This window comes from Vanellus vanellus (genome assembly GCF_965231255.1).
Source record: "Vanellus vanellus genome assembly, contig: HAP1_SCAFFOLD_44, whole genome shotgun sequence".
Classification (NCBI taxonomy): Eukaryota; Metazoa; Chordata; class Aves; order Charadriiformes; family Charadriidae; genus Vanellus; species Vanellus vanellus.
In genome coordinates this window covers 1008888-1028903 of record NW_028127957.1, presented here as the reverse complement: position 1 = coordinate 1028903, position 20016 = coordinate 1008888, and the positions used below count along the sequence as shown (strand labels likewise).

Here is a 20016-nt window from a genome sequence, read left to right as displayed (position 1 = left end):
GCCTTTTTCTGCAGCAAACCGACCCAAACCGACAACGGCACGTTGGTGCTTCTTGCTAAATGGGGACGGGGGAGAAAACCAAATCTATCAGTTTGCTCTGTAAGGATGGAAGCGGCGCATCCCCAAACAGGGCCAAAATCAGGCGGCTTTTACAGGATGGGGTTTTGCAAAGCTGCTGGTGCCAGTGCCCCATGGTGACGGTCAGAGGGGGAAGAAACTGGTTGAGCCCTTAAAAAGAGGAAAAGAAAAAGGCTCGGAGGAAGGGAAAGGTGCAGTGCCGGGGTTTCCTTGCTGCTGTTCCTCCGGGATGCCCGTGCGCGTCCCCTCCACGCTGCCCTCCGGGCAGGACCGTGCTCGCTGCTCCGGCTCTGCCTCCCTGGAGGGGAAAGGTCCCGGCGCAGGAGAGTCCCCATCTCTCCCCCCTTCCCAAAAGAAACTTTAATTACCGGAGAGGTACATTATTACGCCGGTGACCCACAGTGGCTGTGGGGCTGGGGGGCTGTGGTACCAGCCCTATTGCTGCCCTACCCTTAAAATGGAATTATACACTTCTAATATAGGACAATTTGGTTTTCTTTTTTCCATTTTGTTTTCCTCCCTGTAAAAGGAGGGAGCGGGGCTGAGCTTCACTCCCTCCTGGCAGGGACCGGGAGAAATGAGAAAATCAGGATCTAATTTCTCATTTTTCAATGAGTCTCCATCTGACTTTCAGAAGCTTGAGACACTGGCGTTTTTATAATTTCAGTATGTTATACAGCAGAAGGCCAACACTTTTGTTAGATTCATGAAAAAGTTAAGAGCCCCTGGGAGATAGCCTCCCAGCCTGCAGTTCCTAGACACATCCAGGCTTACTACAACTGTAATTGAGAGCTGGAAATCTTTTTGCTGGTTTATCCACTGCACTTTGGCTTGTGCTCAGTAGCACTCCAGTGTCATATGCAAATCTATAGCCTGGGATGAGCCAGTGACTTGGAATCCACCATGACGCAAGCTACAGCAAAGACACACAGATATGCACAGTGAACATTGTACCTCTGAGTGGCTGCCAAACCTAGTATGCTAAGGGAATTAAGGCAGAATCTTACTATTGACAACTAAGCATTGCTTCAATCTTGCAAATGATGCTTTTTTTTCTCTTTTTTAACCTTCTTGCTTTAACTGACATATCTTGATATCTGTAGAAACCCGATTTCTTTCCCAGAAAGAAAGAAAATAGGACTCTGGACAATTAGAACATCTTCCTACTAATAGTAGAGGATGAAGAGGACAACCTGCTTACACTATATCCTTCAAGCCACTTCCCACTGCTTAGGTTCATCTTGTATACTAATTGAGACCAGGCTCGCTCTTAATTTATTTTTTAAAAAGCCATCTCCTTATACAAAACATGTATTAAGCAAGAGTCTGCAATTTACCTTGGGCTGGTCACATCATGGGTATTATGGAACAACTTCTGTATCTTGTTGCTAGAAACAACTCCCACTTTCACCAGGTAGGAATAGGCTTCCACGTGAAAAGCCCAGAAGTGCTTCCCTTTGGCAATCCCAGTGTCGCCAATGATGTAATCCAGGGTTGTGTAGCATCCGACCTGCATGCGCTCAGACCCCAGCATGAGAGGAAATCCAGCCCTACTTTCCACAGAGGTTCTTCCTGGGTTCAGCAGGAGATGTTCACTGTTGTACCCGCATTTGTCATCAAAAAGAAAACTGAGAACTGAAAAACAGCATCCCAAAAAATTTTCTCTTAGTTAAGTATTTCTGTGCTTATAAACTATATTTTAAGTCATGCTGGCACTAGAATTCCTCGCTTTTAAAGGCTACCAGGAACATTACGCAAGCTAACACAGTCTCAGTATGCTACCTACTTAACCTGTTTGTTAACAGTGCTTTTAAACATGTATACAACCGGTAACAGTGTAGTAGAAGTCTGGGAGCTACTGGAAACCACCTACAGCTCTTAACACCACCAGCAGCTCGTGGACATAAGAAAACCCAATACCTGGGGCTGGAGGCGTACGCAAGATAACTTCTCGGCTCCAAGGGCTAGAGATGGATCCTTTATATCCTCGAACTCTGAAGGCATAGCTGCTGTCGTCATCGAGATCAGATCTTACTTTGCTCTTGCTGCAAACTTCGATCTCCTGCCACGTTGTACTCTCCTCTTCTCTATTAAGCTTATGATACTCAAGACCATAGATATCAGCTGAGTCTGTCTTCCCAGGGCATTCCCAACTGATCAGAGCTTTGTTGTACATTTTGCTCTGCTCTTCATTGATTTCTGGTATTTCTAGACCTGGAATGACAGAGATTCAGGAGAAAAAAACCTCAAATGTAGATACATGTTGTTTTAGAATTAAACACAGAAGCCCTTTGTTGAGTGGCTACAGCACTGAGGGGACAGTGGGGGGGGGAAATCTGACTCAGTCAAAGAGTGCAGATGAGGATGGGTCTGTTCATGCACTTAAATCCTTTCTGGTTTTACTTTGAAAGTTGTATTATTTATTTTTGCTGGCAACTAAAAAACCATATAAAAACCTATTCTTTTCTGTCATGCAATCACGACAAAAAGCTGCTAGGAAGACCTAGTATTACTTAACTACAATATTTTGGAAGCCAATGTAAACTGGTTCTGAATGCCATGGCATCTTAGCTTCTTTATCAAAGCTGAAGCTAGCATTGCTGCCAGGTAGTGCCTTGTGAATCACAGAGGCAGAAGGGACAATGCAAGTCACAAGATTGAGTTCTGCAACTGCAGCCCTGCACAAGTTTTGCCTCTTTCCAGAGAAGCCCTTAAAGCTGTAACTCAAGAAAGACGTGATGCTCTCATAATTTACCATTGGAATGGAAGGACAAGTCACCAAGGATCTCTTCTTGCTTGGCTATGTCCATCACAAAGTCCTCGAAAGTAGTTTCAGCTGCTGGCTTGAAGCTCTTCAGAGATTCAGTAGCTTTTTGGATTCTGAAAGCACAGAAGCAGAGGGATGGCAGAAGAGGGGAAAAAGGAATTCACATGGGTGCATTCCTTAAAGCAAAACCGCTAGGTTTTGCTTTAAAAAAAGTTCTCTTTTCAGGTACTTACTCATGTGTCCCAGAAACTTGTCTCTCTAGACAGAATTAAAATGCAAAATTTAAAGGCCTTTTGTACATCAGTGTAAAGATAACTAACAGGGAATCTTTTGGTTGGCAGAGCATTTTAACAATTTGGGGCATTACATTCAAAGAACAAAATAGGTGTGAAGCGCTAATGGAGCACAACTATTCAGATCAAAGAGTTTAAAGCCAGAAGAGACCTGTTAGATTAACTTGCAAATACCCGATGCAATCTCTGAGCAAAGGACTGTATCAGTGAGCTGAATGGGTTACCCTTCCACTGCAGTCCTACTGAAGAAGGCTAGGCGTTGGCGCAGGACAGAGCCCCTCCTCTGGGCTGTTTTTTAACGCACACTGTAATATAGGAATTTCTACTGAATGGTACCGGGACCGCCTCTGAGGCTCTGCAACACAAAGTACTTGCATTCAGTACTTTCCTAGCAGGTGTCCAAAGAATAGGACTGACCAGACATCCCTGGAACAGTACCTGTACCTCGAACGGAAGATAATTAATAAGATACCTGACGTGAAGTTGTTTTGCTGTTTGAACAAAACAAGATGGATCGGTTTCTTTAAGCAGTTCTTGAGCAAGTCCTACAAGGCCATTATTTTCCAGGAGCCCTTGAGATTCTTCTGCTTGTGTTTGCAATTTTTCCAGCCTTAAATTCTTAGAAGCTTCAATTGCCCTAAGAGCTGCGGATTTCTTCTCTTCCAGGACATGAGATAATTTCTCAAAACTCTGAGATGCTTCTTCTTTAGCTCTTTCACTGTTGCACTAGGAGGGAACAAAAGACGTTTTAGACGGATCCCACAGCACTGTGGCTGTGTACAGAAACGTACTTAGGGTTGTTCAAGAGATCAGAGCAAACTAATCATCTGTTTGACTGCCAAGACTAACGAGCTTTGTTATGCTCTTCAACACTGAAAATGCAATCAGCACTGCACCCAAGCTAGTAAGCGTCTCCTATGTTAACACAGAGAGGAAAGAGCAGGAAATTATTCCTCCGATTATGTATTGAGTTACGCACAGCGTTTGTCTAAATAGTTCATGGAAAAGCACTGTAAAAGCAAGTCAGCGTCTGAAGTCTTCATGCCCAAGACCTAGGTGCTCTTCCACCTTCCCCAGTCACCCTGAACTGGGAGTCCAGCCCAGTTTCTCCCCTATGCCCTGTAGTGCCACCTCTGATGAGTGCCCTGGATTAAAGGAACTATGAAGCACAAAGGCCATCTGCAGCAAGATACAGGCAGGGCCAGGAGCTCCTGCCAATTTTTGCCATTGCGTTTTTCAGCTCGTATGTGAGCTCCCAGCTCTGACTCTTCTGCAGGGAGATTTTGCCCTTAATTCTGACTTCACTGCAACATCCTCAAGGTAAACAGACAGCATAAATTGTGCAGCACCACTCATATGCAAGAGCTGTAAGTCTAACCCACCTCTCTTTGGGTAAGGTATCAAATAAGCTTTATGTCAATTAAATTCACAGCAGCACCCAAAACTTAACTTCCCTCTGTAGGTTGCCCAAATTTCCCACACTGTCAGGATTAGGTCTTACCGTCTGTGACTCAGAACCAACACAAACTGTTCAGAAATGGTTTTGCTGGCTAACAAAAAAAAAAAAACCCAAAGGATCTGGAACACTTCACTGTTCCATTTGGAGTCCCTGCTGTGTCCTTGCAAGGTCCATCCCCAGACAACCCACAAGCCACTCTCACCTCTGTTTCTTTCAGCAGCAGATCCAGCTGCGTGATGCGAGCTTTCACCTGGCTCTCCTTACTGATGAGGTACTCGATATCTTTTGAAAGCTTCTCCTGTTAAAAGAAAACAGCAAACTGGCAGGCAGAACAAGGGCATCCCACCCAAACTGACAACAAGCACAGGTGGGCCACCCAGCCAGCACTCAGTTTCTGTAGTTACGAGGACAAGAGCCTGCCATCAGTTATGAGCAGCAACCCTGCGGAGAACTGCTCAGTGACCCGCCATGACTGGCCCGGGACATCAGGCCACTGCCATGTGCAGGACTGGTGGCACAGCCTCTGAGGAGAAGAGGTGACAGCCTCAGCTGGCTCATCCTTCCCCAGCCACAGCAGTCACCTTCTCTCTTAGGCTAGGAACACGAGTCTTCAAGACATTACCAGAACTAATAGAAAAGCCTCATAGGTTATTAACTCATCTGTAGTAAGGTTTGCTAGAAAAATGAGTGGTTGGAAACTTGAACTTAGGAGTGTCTCTGCACTTCCTTAGTTGCAAGAGTCAACAGCTGTACAGGAAAAGCCTTGCAAACAGGCGAGGAGGCCAAAGAGCAGAAGGCAGGCTGGGATGGGCTTTTTTTTTTTTTTTCTCTCCTGTGAGCAAGAGAGGAAGCAAAGGAAGAAGAGGAGGCAGCAGCAATCATTCTTTAATAACAAAGCAGTGTTTGCAAGTCTGCCCTGTTGTATGGTGCTTAGGGAATCAACAGCTCTGCAACTTCAAAAACATACAGCGTCCCAGCAGATAACTGCCGATGCAGATTCTTCAGGAGTGCTTCTGAAGTATAAGCTAACCCAAGCCACAAGGACACTTGCCTTAAAAAAGCCAGATTGTAAACCATTAACTTCTTAAACCTTCTGCATTGGTCAGTACTGATGCACAGTTGGCTAACATAAGGTGGAAGCGCTTTTAAGGGGTTCTGTTTGAAGCCTCATAGAAAATATAGTTTAGTTTCTTAGCCGCACACTATGTCACACTAATATATACATTAACAGATGTTGCACAGCAGCATGCCTCATGACTCGTTCAGTGTCCTCCAAACACACGTCCTGGCATCCTGCCAGGGGAAGTTTGCCCTTAAACCCGAGGCTCAGTGCTCTTCCCCCTTCTTAAGGCCAGGTCCAACAATATTTACTTTTACCTTAAAGGTTTTGTAGGCAGTGCTTATGGTTGTTACTCTGTGGTTTGCTTGACATCCACCCAGTTTACATAGACGACAAACAGGCCTTCTGCAGGTTTCACAGTACATGTTTACCCTCTCCATTTCATGTTCTGGACACATCAAAATCTGGAAGAAAAAAAAAGAGAGCAGAGAGAATGCAGGTGTCCTTCCAAAAACTGAGGTGCTCAACAAACCACCAAAACACTCAATTATCCCACAGCAGCATCTGACTTATCAGTGGGTATTTTTTATATTCTGTTTATCTTCCACCTTTTACATTTGTCCATGCCAGTGAAAGCCAGCAGATGAAAACAAACAGTTTCACCAGGTTTACAGTGAGTGAACCTGTAGCAATGTCTGTGTACACATCACATAGCCTCCATACTGCAATCAACCATTTTGCTAATCCCTGAAGCTGTCTGCACACCTCAAGCTCCCCGCACTCCAGTTCGGAGATGTAAATGCAATACAGAACATGTCCACCCTGTCAAATTTAACCCTGTTCACACCGGCATCTCTTGAAACAGCTATGAACTGTTTCTTAAAGCAAGAGTTGACATAATACTGTAATGACTGAGGTCTAAGCTAGACTCTGACCAGCCACATAGCCATTGCTCTTGGAGCAACAAATGAAACGCAGCCACCACCACCAGTCACAGCCATCTTAAAGACAAAAGGCCCCAGTGTTTCAATTTTTCTGTCTGACTCCAATTACAAGTTGCTCATGCTGAGCGCTAATTCCAGCAACAGCTTAAACAGCACTGTAAAAAACCTGGTGTTCACTAAAACTCATCTTTCAAAAACTGAGCGTGTTGAAATAACTGCTCAAAGAGGGAAAAAGTGCCGCTCAACTCCAAGATCGTGCAACAGATAAAGCCATCTAAAAGGCACATAAAGTAGCATAAACACAGACACTCAAAGCTAAGGTTGCAGACCATCTCCAAAACCAACTCTCAAGCTCCAAATGTTATCTTAGGCTATGGTGAAAAGCCCAAAGACAAAGGAAATGTTCAGGAAAATTAGCTGTGCAGGCAGACATCTCCAAAAACTGCAGTCATGCTGTTAGTCTGTGGAAGCAGTTTTTCCACAGCAGTGCACAGTCACACCTAACGGAAACTGCACACTTTTATTCATCTCCTCGTGTAAGTAAGAATTACAGCCTGCAAGCTAGAGACCGAAGAGGTCAGCAGATTACCTTGTCTAGTTCTCTCAGAATTCAAGAACAATCAGCCCAGTATCTGCTTCTCCCATCCCCACCACACACGTTACAAAGTGCTCTCCAGTCTGGTTGTGAATGAAAGCGGGTTTATGAAAGGTGGGTTAACCTTGACCAGCAGCCAGACAACAACCAAGCTGCTCACTCGCTCCCCCTCCTCAAGATGATACGAGGGGAAAGATGATCATGGGTCAAAACAAAGACAGGGAAATCACTTACAAATTATCAGTTCATTGCCAAGTCAAGTAGACTCGGATAGTCAGAAACTATGACTAAATATTTTAGACCATTCCCCCACCCCACTTTTTTTTTTTTCCCCTAGGCTCAAATTACTCCTTCATTTGCATTTGCATTTCTTCTTCTCACTCCCGCCTGGAGAGGCACACGAGGGATGGGAAATGGAGGATTACAGTCAGTGCATAACACTCCATCTCTGCTACTCCTTCCTCATTATAAGTTTCCTCTCTTCATCACAGGTCCTCTCCACAGGAGACCAAGGTGTTTGTGGCCAAGGGGATCTGTTCTCATTTCTTTCTGTCTTACTTTTGTCCTCTACACTCACAGAATGGGTGAGGTTGGAAGGCACCTCTGGAGACCGTGTAGTCCAAGCCCCAGCTGAGGCAGGGTCAGCTACAGCAGGTTGCTCAGGACCTTCTCTCGGTGGGTTTTGAATAACTCCGTTATTAGAGACTCCACCACCTCTCTGAGACACCTGTTCCAGTGTTTGTTCACCCTCAAAATTCAAAGCTCACTGGGAACTCCTGAGGGTTTGGAAGATCTCCATTGGTGGAGAGTTAACAACCTCTTTGGGCGGTTGCAGTGTTCCAGTGGTTCCAGGGTTTGACAACCTTCCGAGTCTACTCACTGGGAACTCCTGAGGTACAGTTGGCTCCCTTGCCTTCATTCCCTCCCATCAGGCATTGAGACACCTTAATAAGGTCTCCCTGAGCCATTTTTTCTCCAGACTGAACAGCCCCAGATCTCTCAGCCTGAAGAGGACTTCAGGTGTGTAGGGGCCATCGTGTCCACAGGCAGGTCCATGAAACTCTCCACGACAGCGGAGACAGGAGATGTGATGGGACACCGTACCACAGACCTATGGCACATCCTCCGCTTGAACAGCAGGTAACCGTGGCTGAAGAAGACACCAGAGGGGAAGGAAACACTGGAAACTCTTGGGGAGAGTGAAAGAGGGAACGGGGAAGGAGGGCTAAGACAACAGTGACAGGAAAGGAGAAGAGACAAATTGTCCCTTCCCAGGGGCGGGCTCACAGGGGGCGGGCTCACAGGACACAGCCAAGGGGGGTGAAGATGTCCATAAGAGCGTCCCACCCTGTGCCTGAGCTCTGCTTCCAGCAACAATGGCCCAAGGAGCTGCTCAGACATGCAAGTTTATGCACGTACCTTCAGACAGCGCTGAGTAAGAAAGCAAGGCCTGGAGTTACTAGGAACCAATTAAGGAAGCTAATTATGGCCTTCAAGCATGAACTGAAGTCCTCCAACTTCTCCAATAACCAAAGCACCCACTGAACCTTGCTCCCAGACAGAACCGCTGTCCTGAGGATAACAGTTATTGCCCACCATGTCAGGGATGAGGTGGACTCTCCTTCCCAGGCCCAAGGGGGTTAAACCCACACCTTAGACTGAAATAACGACTTTTCAGAGCAGCATTGGCACAGTTGGAAGCCCATCATCACCTGAAGGGCTCTGAGCTTTGCACCAGGCCAGTGCCCCTGGACGCCACGGCCGCGGCACGAGGAAGCAGTGACTCGGGGCACTTACAGTCACCGTGAGGTTCTCCCAGGTGATGCCAGACACATTGATCTTGTTGCTCTCCCAGAACTGCAGGGTTTCGTTGCTGGGATGGGTCGGTGCATCACCCTTACAGCTGGGAGGAGAGGAGCCAAGACAGAGGTGAGGGGAAGGCGATGGAGGTGCAGCCCTGAGCTCCTGCCAAGGGGCAGCGGCACTTTAGGAGGAAGAAACCCACTAGGAGATGGTGAGGAAGTCCAGCTTGCTGTGCGTGTGCACAGGGTAGGCCTCTCGCGGGTGACTCAGCTTCTCCAGAGCCTCATAGATGAAGATGATGCAGATGAGGGAGGCGAAGGCTTCTTCGGTGAAGCGGGTGATGTAGCACACCAAAGAGCTAGCGTCAGTGGCCACCAGCACTATGCAGAAGAAGGCGGTCCACAGCCCAATGCACGCCGTAGAGAGAGGTAGAAGAGTGCGTAGTCCCTGGGAAAGCAAAAGAAAATGCAGGGTGGAAAGGGCAGCAAGAGGCTCCGAGCCGTGCCTTCCTTTGGGGAAAGTCGGCAGCAATTCAGGAGCGTGTCAAGGCTGCGGATGGTAAATGCAGTTTCCACGTCCTACGACAGACAGCCTCGGGGCTGCGGCACAGGGTGTGGGCCCGCAGGAGGAGAGGCCAATTATTTAATTATCATTCTTTAACAATTACCTTGTGTTAATGCCTCGGAGGCTAATTGAGGTCAGGTCCCTGTTGTGGAAGGTGGTGTTCTCCCACATCACCCCGATGCCCTAACAGCCAAACCGGCTGGGTTTGCACCCAGTTACCTGCTGCCAGCAAGTTGGGGCTTCATAATAAATTTAATTGCAATAAGAGAGGTTAATCTCCCATCACAGTTGCCACAACAAAAAGACTGTCATGGAAAATATCCATTTTGCCTGAAAAGCTCCTGCTTTTTCAAAAATCATCAAAACATTTGACCAGAGAACTGTTTGGATATGTGGGTAAAATATATTTCCACTTCCAGCAAAAAACTTGCAAAAAAGTGCCCGAGTTTGTACTGAGAGGAAAGCAAATCTTCCCTCATTCCCAAACCAGAGTCATTTGTCTCATCTTCCCTGTGCAGCCCAGCTCGGGCATCCATATCCTTGTGGTTTCTCCTCCTCCTGCTCTTTCACTTTAACTCTAAAAACCCTGAACCACCCCTCCATCCTTCAGAGACCGAGGGCTCCTGCACCGTCACATACTAAAGCAGCAGCGCGTGATGTCTGTGACACAGAAGACAACTTAAATCTACCAACTACCACTAAGAAAAACATCTTTTCTCCATCCCTGCCTTCTTCTGAAGGCGCTCGCAGCACCTGGCCGCAGCAGCCAGCCTTACTTGCAGAATTTGTAGAGGATCTTCTCGAACACGAGGACGGGGCCGGTGCTGCCGAGGATGGTGAGAGGTTGGCCAGCAAAGAGGAAATACACCACGCCGGTCACGGATGCGCCCAGCAGCGACTCCATGGCACTCTGTCCAGGGAAGAGAGGCAGCAGCGAGTAATTAAATCATTAGAGGGAAAACCACAAGTGTAAATTCACTGCAGCAAGGACTTTTGCATGAGTGTTGTCCTCCCTCGTGCCACCCAACAGAGAGAGGTGCTCACTATGTGGCTGTTGGTCGCCTCCCCCAGCAGTCCCCCAAAGGTGATTGATGACAGGGGACATGCAGGCACAGTAGAGGAAGAGGAAGGACGCCAGACACTGCAGGCTCAGACCATCCCGAAAGTCACTCCAGAACCAGGGGGCTTTTCGCTTCACATCCCGGATCAAACCTCCAAAGAGCCTGGAGGAAGGAAAAAAAATTAAACCATTTTCGTGGAAGACCACGTTAAGTTTTCTTGGCTGAGGAAGGACAATCGCAAGCACAGAGTAACTTCCATTGCTAAAAAGAAGTCTCCTTCTCCCATTTTAGCCCCAGGAGAAACTGAGGCATACAAAAAAAACACAGAATCACAGAATAGTCAGGGTTGGAAGGGACCTCTGGAGATCATCTAGTCCAACCCCCCTGCCAGAGCAGGGTCACCTACAACAGGTTGCACAGGACAGCGTCCAGGCGGGTTTTGAACATCTCCAGAGTGGGAGACTCCACAACCTCTCTGGGCAGCCTGTTCCAGTGCTCCACTACCCTCAAAGTGAAGAAGTTCCTCCTCATGTTAAGATGGAACTTCCTATGTTCAAGCTTGTGCCCATTACCCCTCGTCCTATCAATGGGCACCACTGAAAAAAGACTCCTCCCATCCCTCTGGCATCCTCCCTTTAAGTATTTGAAAGCATTAATAAGATCCCCCCTCAGTCTTCTTTTCTCTACACTAAAGAGACCCAAGTTCCTCAGCCTTTCCTCATATGAAAGATGTTCTAATCCCCTAATCATCTTCGTAGCCCTTTGCTGGACCCTCTCCAGCAGATCCCTGTCTTTCTTGAACTGGGGAGCCCAGAACTGGACGCAGTACTCCAGATGCGGCCTCACCAGGGCAGAGTAGAGGGGGAGGATGACCTCCCTCCACCTGCTGGCCACACTCTTTTTGATGCCCCCCAGGATGCCATTGGCCCTCTTGGCCACCAGGGCACATTGCTGGCTCATGGTCATCCTGTTGTCCACCAGGACTCCCAGGTCCCTTTCCACAGAGCTGCTCTCCAGGAGAGAGTCAGCCCCCAACCTGTACTGATGCGTGGGGTTATTCCTCCCCAGATACAGTACCCTACATTCACCCTTGTTGAATTTCATTAGGTTCCTCCCTGCCCAACTCTCCAGCCTGTCCAGGTCACGCTGTAAAGCAGCACAGCCTTCTGGCCTGTCAGCCACTCCTCCCAGTTTAGTGTCATCAGCAAACTTGCCGATGGTACACTCTATCCCTTCATCCAGATCGACGAATATATTGAACAGGACTGGACCCAGTACTGACCCCTGAGGGACACCACTTGTTACTGACCTCCAACTAGACTGCACCACTAACCACAACCCTCTGAGCTCTATCTGTCAGCCAGTTCTCAATCCACCCCACTGTCCATCCTCCAACAAAAGAAACCCTCCAACAAAAAGAAAAAGAGACCAAACCTGAGAGCCCGTCCCCTCTTATTGCAACAGTCCCTCACTTTGAGAAGCAGCACAGCTCTACCTGGAGGTACTTACACATCTGCTTCCACCCCAAAGCAAGAAAACCTGTGTGCAACCACGCTGCGGCTGAGCCCAGCTGCCCAAATCTCCCACCCACCCAGCCCAAGGGACCAAGCTGGTAACCTGGAGCCCCTTCACTGACCCACTTCACCCCAAAACTCTGCTAGAAGGGAGGTGCGCACTCAGATTTTAGGGGCAAACAGAAAAATGCCCCACCAAACTATTGCAGTTCACACCTTCCTGTCCGCTCCAGTTCAGGACCGCTGTGTTTCTCCGGCTTGCTGTGAGGAGCACTGTCATCGAGAGCTTCTGGCACCTTCCTTTTTTTCTGGTAAAATGGAAATAAGATAAAGATATGTCTTTTAAGTCACTGGCTTGTTTTGCTTTTTGGGCTGGATATGTGACCTGTAAATTTGGGCCCCTGAGCAGCACCCCCAGCCGTGCTGCCCTCCTGCCCGTCCCCATCGTGCCTCCTTCTGCCGCAGCACCCACCTGCGAAGGGACGTTTCTCGGGGGCTCAATTCGGATGGAGGGATCCCACTCTCCTGGCGGCAAAACCATGACCTGATCCAGAAACTCATCGATGCCAGCCACCAGGTCAGCCCGGTTCTTGGCTTTATAGGCAACATCGTGGAAGACCTGCCGTAGGAGACAACCAGGTGAGAGGATGACCCATCTCAGATGTCCTAACCAGTGCAATAAGCTCTTGGCTAAATGCAAGGTCATTTTCCGCAAATCGCCTGTTGGAAATGGCAGGAAATATTCCCCCCAAAGGAAAAATCTGTGCATCACAGTATTTGTAACCATCTCCACCAGGCTCCCATCCCCCATGGCACCCCACAGCCTTCTGCTTCAAGAGGAGAAGTTTCACTGGCCCTGGCAATGCCACCACTGGGGACAGCATGCTGGGGACCCTGGGGAGAAGGATGAGGCGCAGGCTGCAGCCCAGGTGGGATTTTAGCCTCCTGCAGGCAGCTAAGAGGGACAACAAACCCTCTTCCTCACTACTACAGAGACAGGGAGAGGTGAAGAAAGCCCCAAAAATGACCCGGAGATATCTCTGATCTCGTCACACCTCATCCGTCATGATAGTAGCCATGGACCATGGATAGTAACCATGGATAGTTCAGCCTTTGCAGCAAAAGGAAGAATTCTCTTTTGCTAAAAGCCATCATCAAAGTGCTTATTCATCACTCCGCTCAGATAATTATTTCCCATCCTAGATAATGACATTTTTTGCCCGATCTGGCGTTTCTCCTTCTCCATGGCTCTGTGCAAGCCTGGCCAGACCCGGGGGAGAGAGGCTAGCCCAATATTTAGGGCTGAACTGGTGCCAATCGATGGCCGCTTTGCATGTGAGCGTGACAGGCCGAATGCAGGTGTGGTAACGGGATTTATCTTCTGCCCCCAGACACCCCATCCCAGCGGGTGTAGTTCATCCTCGGCACCGAGGAGGATGAGCAGCACATTCCCCACCACTTGTTCGCCGAGCTGGATGAGATCTTCCTGAAGGAGGGTGAAGATGCCGAGTGGAAGGAAACGGCAAGGTAAATCCCTGCTGCCAGCTGCGGTGGCGGCCGCGGGCTCTGCCTTCCGCTCTCTGGGACGCAAAGCTTTTGCAGCTGCAGGTGCCGATGCGCGGAGCCTTCTCCTCTTGCCGCCCCGTAGCTGCACCAAAGGGGTTGCAGAGCTGAGGCTGTTTTCTTGCAACGGGGCTGATCGTGCCCGATGTCCGCAGGTGGCTGAAGTTTGAGGAGGACGTGGAAGACGGCAGCGAGCGCTGGAGCAAGCCCTACGTGGCCATCGATTGGCAACAGTTCAGCCCTAAATATTGGGCTGGCCCCTCTCCCCTGGGTCTGGCCAGGCTTGCACAGAGCCATGGAGAAGGAGAACCATCTGTTCCACCTCTGCATAAGGATGGGCCACTTTCCTTCCCCACGTTTCCATTTTTAAAGGCAGGATCCCTCTAAGGAAGACCAGCCTCAATCCATTATGCCTTCAACTGCCTCCCAAATAATGCCACTTTCCCTCAGAAGAACAGCAAACCACACCAATCAGCCACACGGACCTGCTTGCAGAGGACCCCGGCACCCACGCAGCCCCGAGGAGGCTCATGAATGCTGCGGCGGGACTTACAGTGGTAGCCCTGCTCCATCGGGGCACAGTCCTCCCGTTCCTTCTTCCGATGCTTCTGGCGGTGGGGTCAGTGGTGCCGGTGGCTTTGCGTCACCAGCGGCATCCGCATGCCCACGGACAGGGTGCGGTGGCCTGCAAAAAAAGCAGCGTTCTCATCACTCTCGATATTGCGGAGACGGTTGACGCCGCTGCCATGATTAAACCAGCACAGCCATCCCAGGAGGAAACACCAACTTCTCTTCATTTTAGTTTCACTGCATTCCTGAATGTCAGAGACCCGTCCCTTTTTCCAAGCCTGTTTTACTCTAACTTTGCAACAACAGAGAAACAACAAGCGATGGCTCCGGGTCACCTAAAAGCGCCCTGAAAGTATCAACCCTCGTCTCAAATTCCAGCTTCGGCTGGACAACACTCAGACCTGCTCATTAAGCAGCCACAGAAGGTAATTATTTTTAAAATCTTTGTCGGCACAAGGCGACAAGAGGAGATCCAATTAGTCCCGTGATAATGAAGTCTGGAACAAAAAAAAAGAAAATCACAGCCCTGTGTCTGCAGCCAGCAAATTATTCTCCTGACCTCTCCAAGCCAAGAGCAGCCTCTGAGAAAACAAGCTGGGAACTGCCCAGCTCCGTGGCCAACACTCACACCACAGATGCCGCGGGGGCTTTTTCCCCTCTGTCTAAAAGCCACAACATTAAAAAAAATGTGAAAATAACTGTGCTTGTTTATTTAGAAGCACGCCACATTTCGCTGCAGGTGATGCCTACACTGAGCACAGGACGCGGCAGGGACTTTGCGCAACGGGAAAATGCGTGGGGCTGGTGCCACCTCTCCCGACTCACCTTCCAGCTCCTCCTTCTCATAGTGAATATTGGCAACGGTGCTCGTTCTTCCCTGGTCCATCACCGCCTCCTCGTCGTGTCTCTGTTTAGCGAGAAGAAGAAGGTACAAGTTGGGGCCAGGTGAGGAGAGCTCCCTTACGTCCTCCCAGTCATCACCCATCCCCGCGGCCACGCGAGCCAACGAGCATCACACCTCTGCATGTCTCCTCCTTCAGGCACAGCCCTAAAAACACGGACTTGGAGGAGGTTTTTTTTCCCCTACCCAAATAAAACCACCTGTAATGTCACCTGTATTGTATACACCGTGAGTCTGGAAGGATTTACTAAAAGGGGAGACAGTTGAGTGTTTCAAACCAAAACCAAGCCTCCTGCTTCATTCTTGTGGTTCCTTTCGAAAAATTAAAATAGGGATTTCCAAACTGGGGGTGGGGTGGGGTGGGGTGGGGAGACCCAACCCCACACTTTTGAGCACAGCCAGTTTCATTCTCCAAACGTGATACCTGCAGGACTCACTAGATGGCACTTGGCCACAGGACATGGCCACCACCAACCTCCAAAGGCCCTCAGAACCTACAAGGGTGAAGCTTCGTCTTCAGCCCAACCAGGCTCAGGCTTCTCTTGCTGCAAGCCCGCTTTCCACACAAAACTGCATTTTTCTCCTCAAAAAAAAAAAGCCAAGGGCTGACAGCTAATGCCCTCCTTGGCTGAAATACCACTGCCAGCGCTGCACAAAGAGCATCTGTGCCTTAAAAGCTGAAGGAGAACTACAGGAGTTCTCTTCTCCCCTTGCCCCCGGGGCTGGGGAAGCATCACTGGGATCACCGCGCTCAAAGAAATAAAAAACCAACCACGTCTCACACTCGAGTCGCAACTGCAGCTTTGAAAGGGCCTCCAGGAAACCCTTCTCTTTAGAGAAGAGCAAAATACCGGAAATCTGCTTTTTATCCCCCAAATTCCTGCTTCAACCGAATGGCATCACCTGCCGCCGCGCAGCAGCGACGCTCGGGGAAGCTCACACCTCCCACTCGCCAGCCAATTTAACGAGCAAAAGGAACAAACGTTCCCATCTGGGAATGAGCTTTTTCTGGCCCCCGAGTACTTTGTCCTTCGCCGCCGCTGCCAGGTGCCTGGAAAACCTCAAAGCATCGAAACTGGGCTGGGAAAGGGGATGGCGAGCTCACTTTTGAGTTTCGGAGCAGAGAGTGTTGTTCCATCTCAAGAAAACTTCTCCAAATTATTATTTTGCTGCAGCGTTTTTTTTGTCCCAGCAGGAGAGAGAGGGATTTTTGACTGTCCTGCCTCAGTTTACCTGTCTCAGTGCAACTCCTCCAGTTAGAAAGAAAAATCTTTCCCTGGGGAAGCGTTGATGTAATTGAGGATGAGGAAAAGTACAAAGCAGAGGTTCACGTCCGGCTTTGAGTCCTCCCGGTGCCGGGGGAGGCCAAAAGCATCGCACGAGCACGCAAACTTCCCACCTCGGCCCCCTCGGCCCGTCACACGCAAGCTGGACTGGCCACCAGCAGCAGGAGGGAGGATTAATGTAATTAATCTCGCGCAAAGTGTAATTAATAACACTGATCCCAGTGTTATAAGGGGATGAGGGGCCAAACTGGGGGAGCTGCTCTGGTGGCGGAGCAGGAGACCCCCCTCCTCGCCCCTCTCCATCCTACCCAGACGAAGCCACCGGTCCTGTGGCTCCCTCCTTTGCTATCGTGGGGGTCAGCACCGTTCCCTGCGGGGACCCCTCTGGCTCCTGAGCCAGGATTTGGGCTGTGACAGGGACTGGACCCGGGAGAGGACACATCTCCAGAGCCCCAAAGTGGGGCTGTGAGGGGGGGACACACGCAGGTCACAGCTGAGCATCACCAGGACGTGACCGTCATCCCTTGCTGGTGGAGACGCAAATTCCTCTCAGTCTTTCCCATGAGTTGTAATTTCAGGGCAGATTAATTAATTCCCCACCTCTCGTTTGCCCCCGAGAGCAGCTCCTGCAGCCGGGTCCCATGGGTGCAGCGGGGGGGCGGACAGGCCCTCCCCCAGGCTAAGGAAATGCAGAAAGATGGGGGGACCACCCAGCCACCTCCTGCCTGCACCCCAACACCAGGCGCATCCGCACAAGCGCCCGGTGGGACAATAGCTGAGGTGACCGGGTGGCATGGGGCTCTGTGGGGACAGTGGCCTTTGTCCCCCTGCTCTGAAGGGCCACAGCATCACCAGGGGGTCACATCGAGATGCGGAGGAAGGGACAAGGAGGGGGGGTCTGGTGGGGAGACCCCCAACAGGCATCGCCCAGGTGCCTCCCTCCCACACCCACCTTGGGTACCCCTCACCTCCCCCTTTGAGCCCCCACCCCTCCACCTTGCAGATGCCTTACACCCCCCTTCAGCGGCCTGCTGCCCCCCCTCCTTGCACACCCCCAGCACCCTATTTTAGACACCTACCACCCTCCTTACCCCCTCCAACCTTGCAGATGCCCTTCACTCCCCTTTCCATGGCCCTCACAGCCCCGCCCCTCCCCCCCGTGCAGATGCTTTGCCTCCCCCATTTGCCCCCACCCCCTGCTCCCCCTGTGTTTCCTTCCTGCCATGGGAAATGCCGCAGTGAGCAGCCATGGAGCATCCTCCAGCCACACCGGCGGCACAGCCCGCCCGGGGGTACCGGGCATCCCCCTCCCTGCCCCGGTGCCGCTGCCTCCCACCTGACAGCTGAGGACCCCATCGGCCCATTGCTGCCGGCGGGCATGGCGGGGCTGGGGGGAGATAATTGCTTGATAACGATACTCTTAAGACATCCAAACAAAACACCAACAAAAATCACTACCATCACAAAAATGAATAGGTTTCGCAGTAGGCTTTGCAGCCGTCAGCTCAGGGCAAACTCAAAGCCATGCAAGATTTTGTTCAACCATCCGACTTCTATTGCCTCTCGTAGATTTCTGCCATCCAAGTAGAAGGCAAATTAATTTTTCTTATTTTCTCTTTTGACTGATTCCCTGTCCAATCAACACACCAAGGAGTAGATCGCATGTAATGCCATTCTCCGTGTTCTGCCGTCTTCCAAACTGAAGGGAACTGCATTCGAGAAAGTGCTCGAAAGCCCAGCAGTTATCACCTCTGTTTTGGACCCGCGCTTCAAGGAGATGCAGTTTCTCAGCCCCAGCCTGAGAAGCGAGCTGCACCAGCCAGTGAGAACCACGCTGTTGTGGGTTTGCAACCACCAGTCCCCATCTGCCACCCAGTCTGGGGTGCCAAACTCGGATTCCAAAGCCACAGGCGCAGATGCCGGCAGCCAGCTGCCTGCTCACAAGGACCCATGCACCAGCGCCCCATCTCAGAGCATCTATGACATCCTTTTGGGGTAGGACCCAATGGAGAGCATACCCGAGATCCACCAGCAACTGGAAAACTACATCCTGGAGCCCCTCTGCAAGCGCAGCACCAGCTGCTGCGCTGGTGGAAGAAGAACGAGCATCGCTTCCCGGCCATGGGGCGGCTGAGCCGGCAGTACCTCGCCATCCCCACCACCGCCTTCCTGCCAGACCATGCCTTCGCTGCCGGGGAAAGCACCCTGCAGCATCGGTGCACTGTCCTGGCGCCAGAGAATCTGGTCCAAATTCTGTTCTTGCATCCGCATTCTGATTTTTTAGAATGCACAATTTTTGGGATGGCGACTGAGAAATTAGGTCTTGTGGTTCCCATTGAAACACCCATTAATTCATACAACCAACACCCAGCCAAATGAAAAGGCGATGTTAAACCTCAGCCCCCAGGGAAAAGAAATGTGCCCGACCAGGTGCTAAAAGGCGCTCTGGCAAACCACCCCCCTCTCCAAACTGCAGTTTGCTCTAGGAAACTGACAAGTTTTCTTCCTCTGCAGCCTTAGCGAGGCTGTAGATTTTTCCACCCTGCAGGGAAAGAAACAATCCTCAAAAGCAGATGTTATTCTGCCTGCAAGGAAAGCTTTAAAATATTTTTCTTTTTTTAAAGGCAGAATGCCTAAATGGAACATCCGAGCTGGTTTCTCCATGAAAATAACACTTTGCACTTGCACAGCAAAGCAACGCTCATTAACCAATCTCGGAAAGCTTCGCAGGCATTAAGAAACACTCCAAGTAACACACCTGCGTGCACCCTGTAAGCACACGTGCAAAGAGGAATCCCTGTTTACGCACCCCGGCTATATCAAACCGCACTATTTCCCTCACAAGCCATGATGGAAACGGGCCACGCTCCCATTCCTCGGCTCCAGAGCTCCGACGATGCCGGGATCATGCCGACCCTCAGCCGCTGCGGGCATCAGCTCTGCTAACACCCCGCTGGTGGGTCAGCGACAGGAATCTGGGAGCAGGAAGGGGATTGTACCACCCAGGCTCCCCAAAATCCCACGCACTTAAGAGGAATGCGAATCTCAGGCTCCCCTAAGCCACCACATTTCTCACCGCGACCACTGCACTAACACCTAGAGCAGTTTTTAAGCAGCACGCACCAGGTTTAACCTCCACGCCTGAGAAAGTCCCTGTCCTGAGGGCTGCCGGTCCCCTCGGCCCAATGCAGGAGGCAGCAGCAAACCCCTCCAGACAGGGCAAGAGGTGCTTGTAAGAGTGACATCCAGCTAATAACCAAAAAGCACTTAAACCAACCCCAAACTTTGGAGACATTTAGTCTTGGGCCAGCAGCAGCATGTTGCTCAGTAAAGCACGCTTCCACGACTCCCCTCAATTAACCGTCACCTCCAGAGCCCGATCTCTGAAGGTGAGAAGTTCCTTTAGGTTGACTCTTGACATCCCTTTCCCCCCCACAGGCAACGAGACCCCAAGTATTTCCACTTGAGAGTGCAGTTCCCCTTCCACGGGCACCCAGCTCGCTCTGCAGTTTTGGATTATCACTCAGCAGGGAGTGCGGGAGTCGCGGCAGCACTCGC

At 50.3% G+C, this 20016-nt stretch overlaps 1 protein-coding gene across 1 annotated transcript in view; it reads right to left on the bottom strand.

The window, feature by feature from the left end:
• Window positions 1-1411: 1411 nt before the first annotated feature.
• Window positions 1412-20016, bottom strand: part of LOC309684807 (E3 ubiquitin-protein ligase TRIM36-like) — a gene marked incomplete at both ends in the record, with an annotated part of 72610 nt that continues 54005 nt past the window's right edge. Inside the window, 6 exons of the mRNA XM_082500666.1 lie at window positions 1412-1713; window positions 1999-2292; window positions 2834-2958; window positions 3611-3864; window positions 4800-4895; window positions 5975-6121. Of these exons, the coding sequence (XP_082356792.1) occupies window positions 1412-1713; window positions 1999-2292; window positions 2834-2958; window positions 3611-3864; window positions 4800-4895; window positions 5975-6121 (1218 nt within the window). The remainder of the gene's footprint in view (window positions 1714-1998; window positions 2293-2833; window positions 2959-3610; window positions 3865-4799; window positions 4896-5974; window positions 6122-20016) is intronic.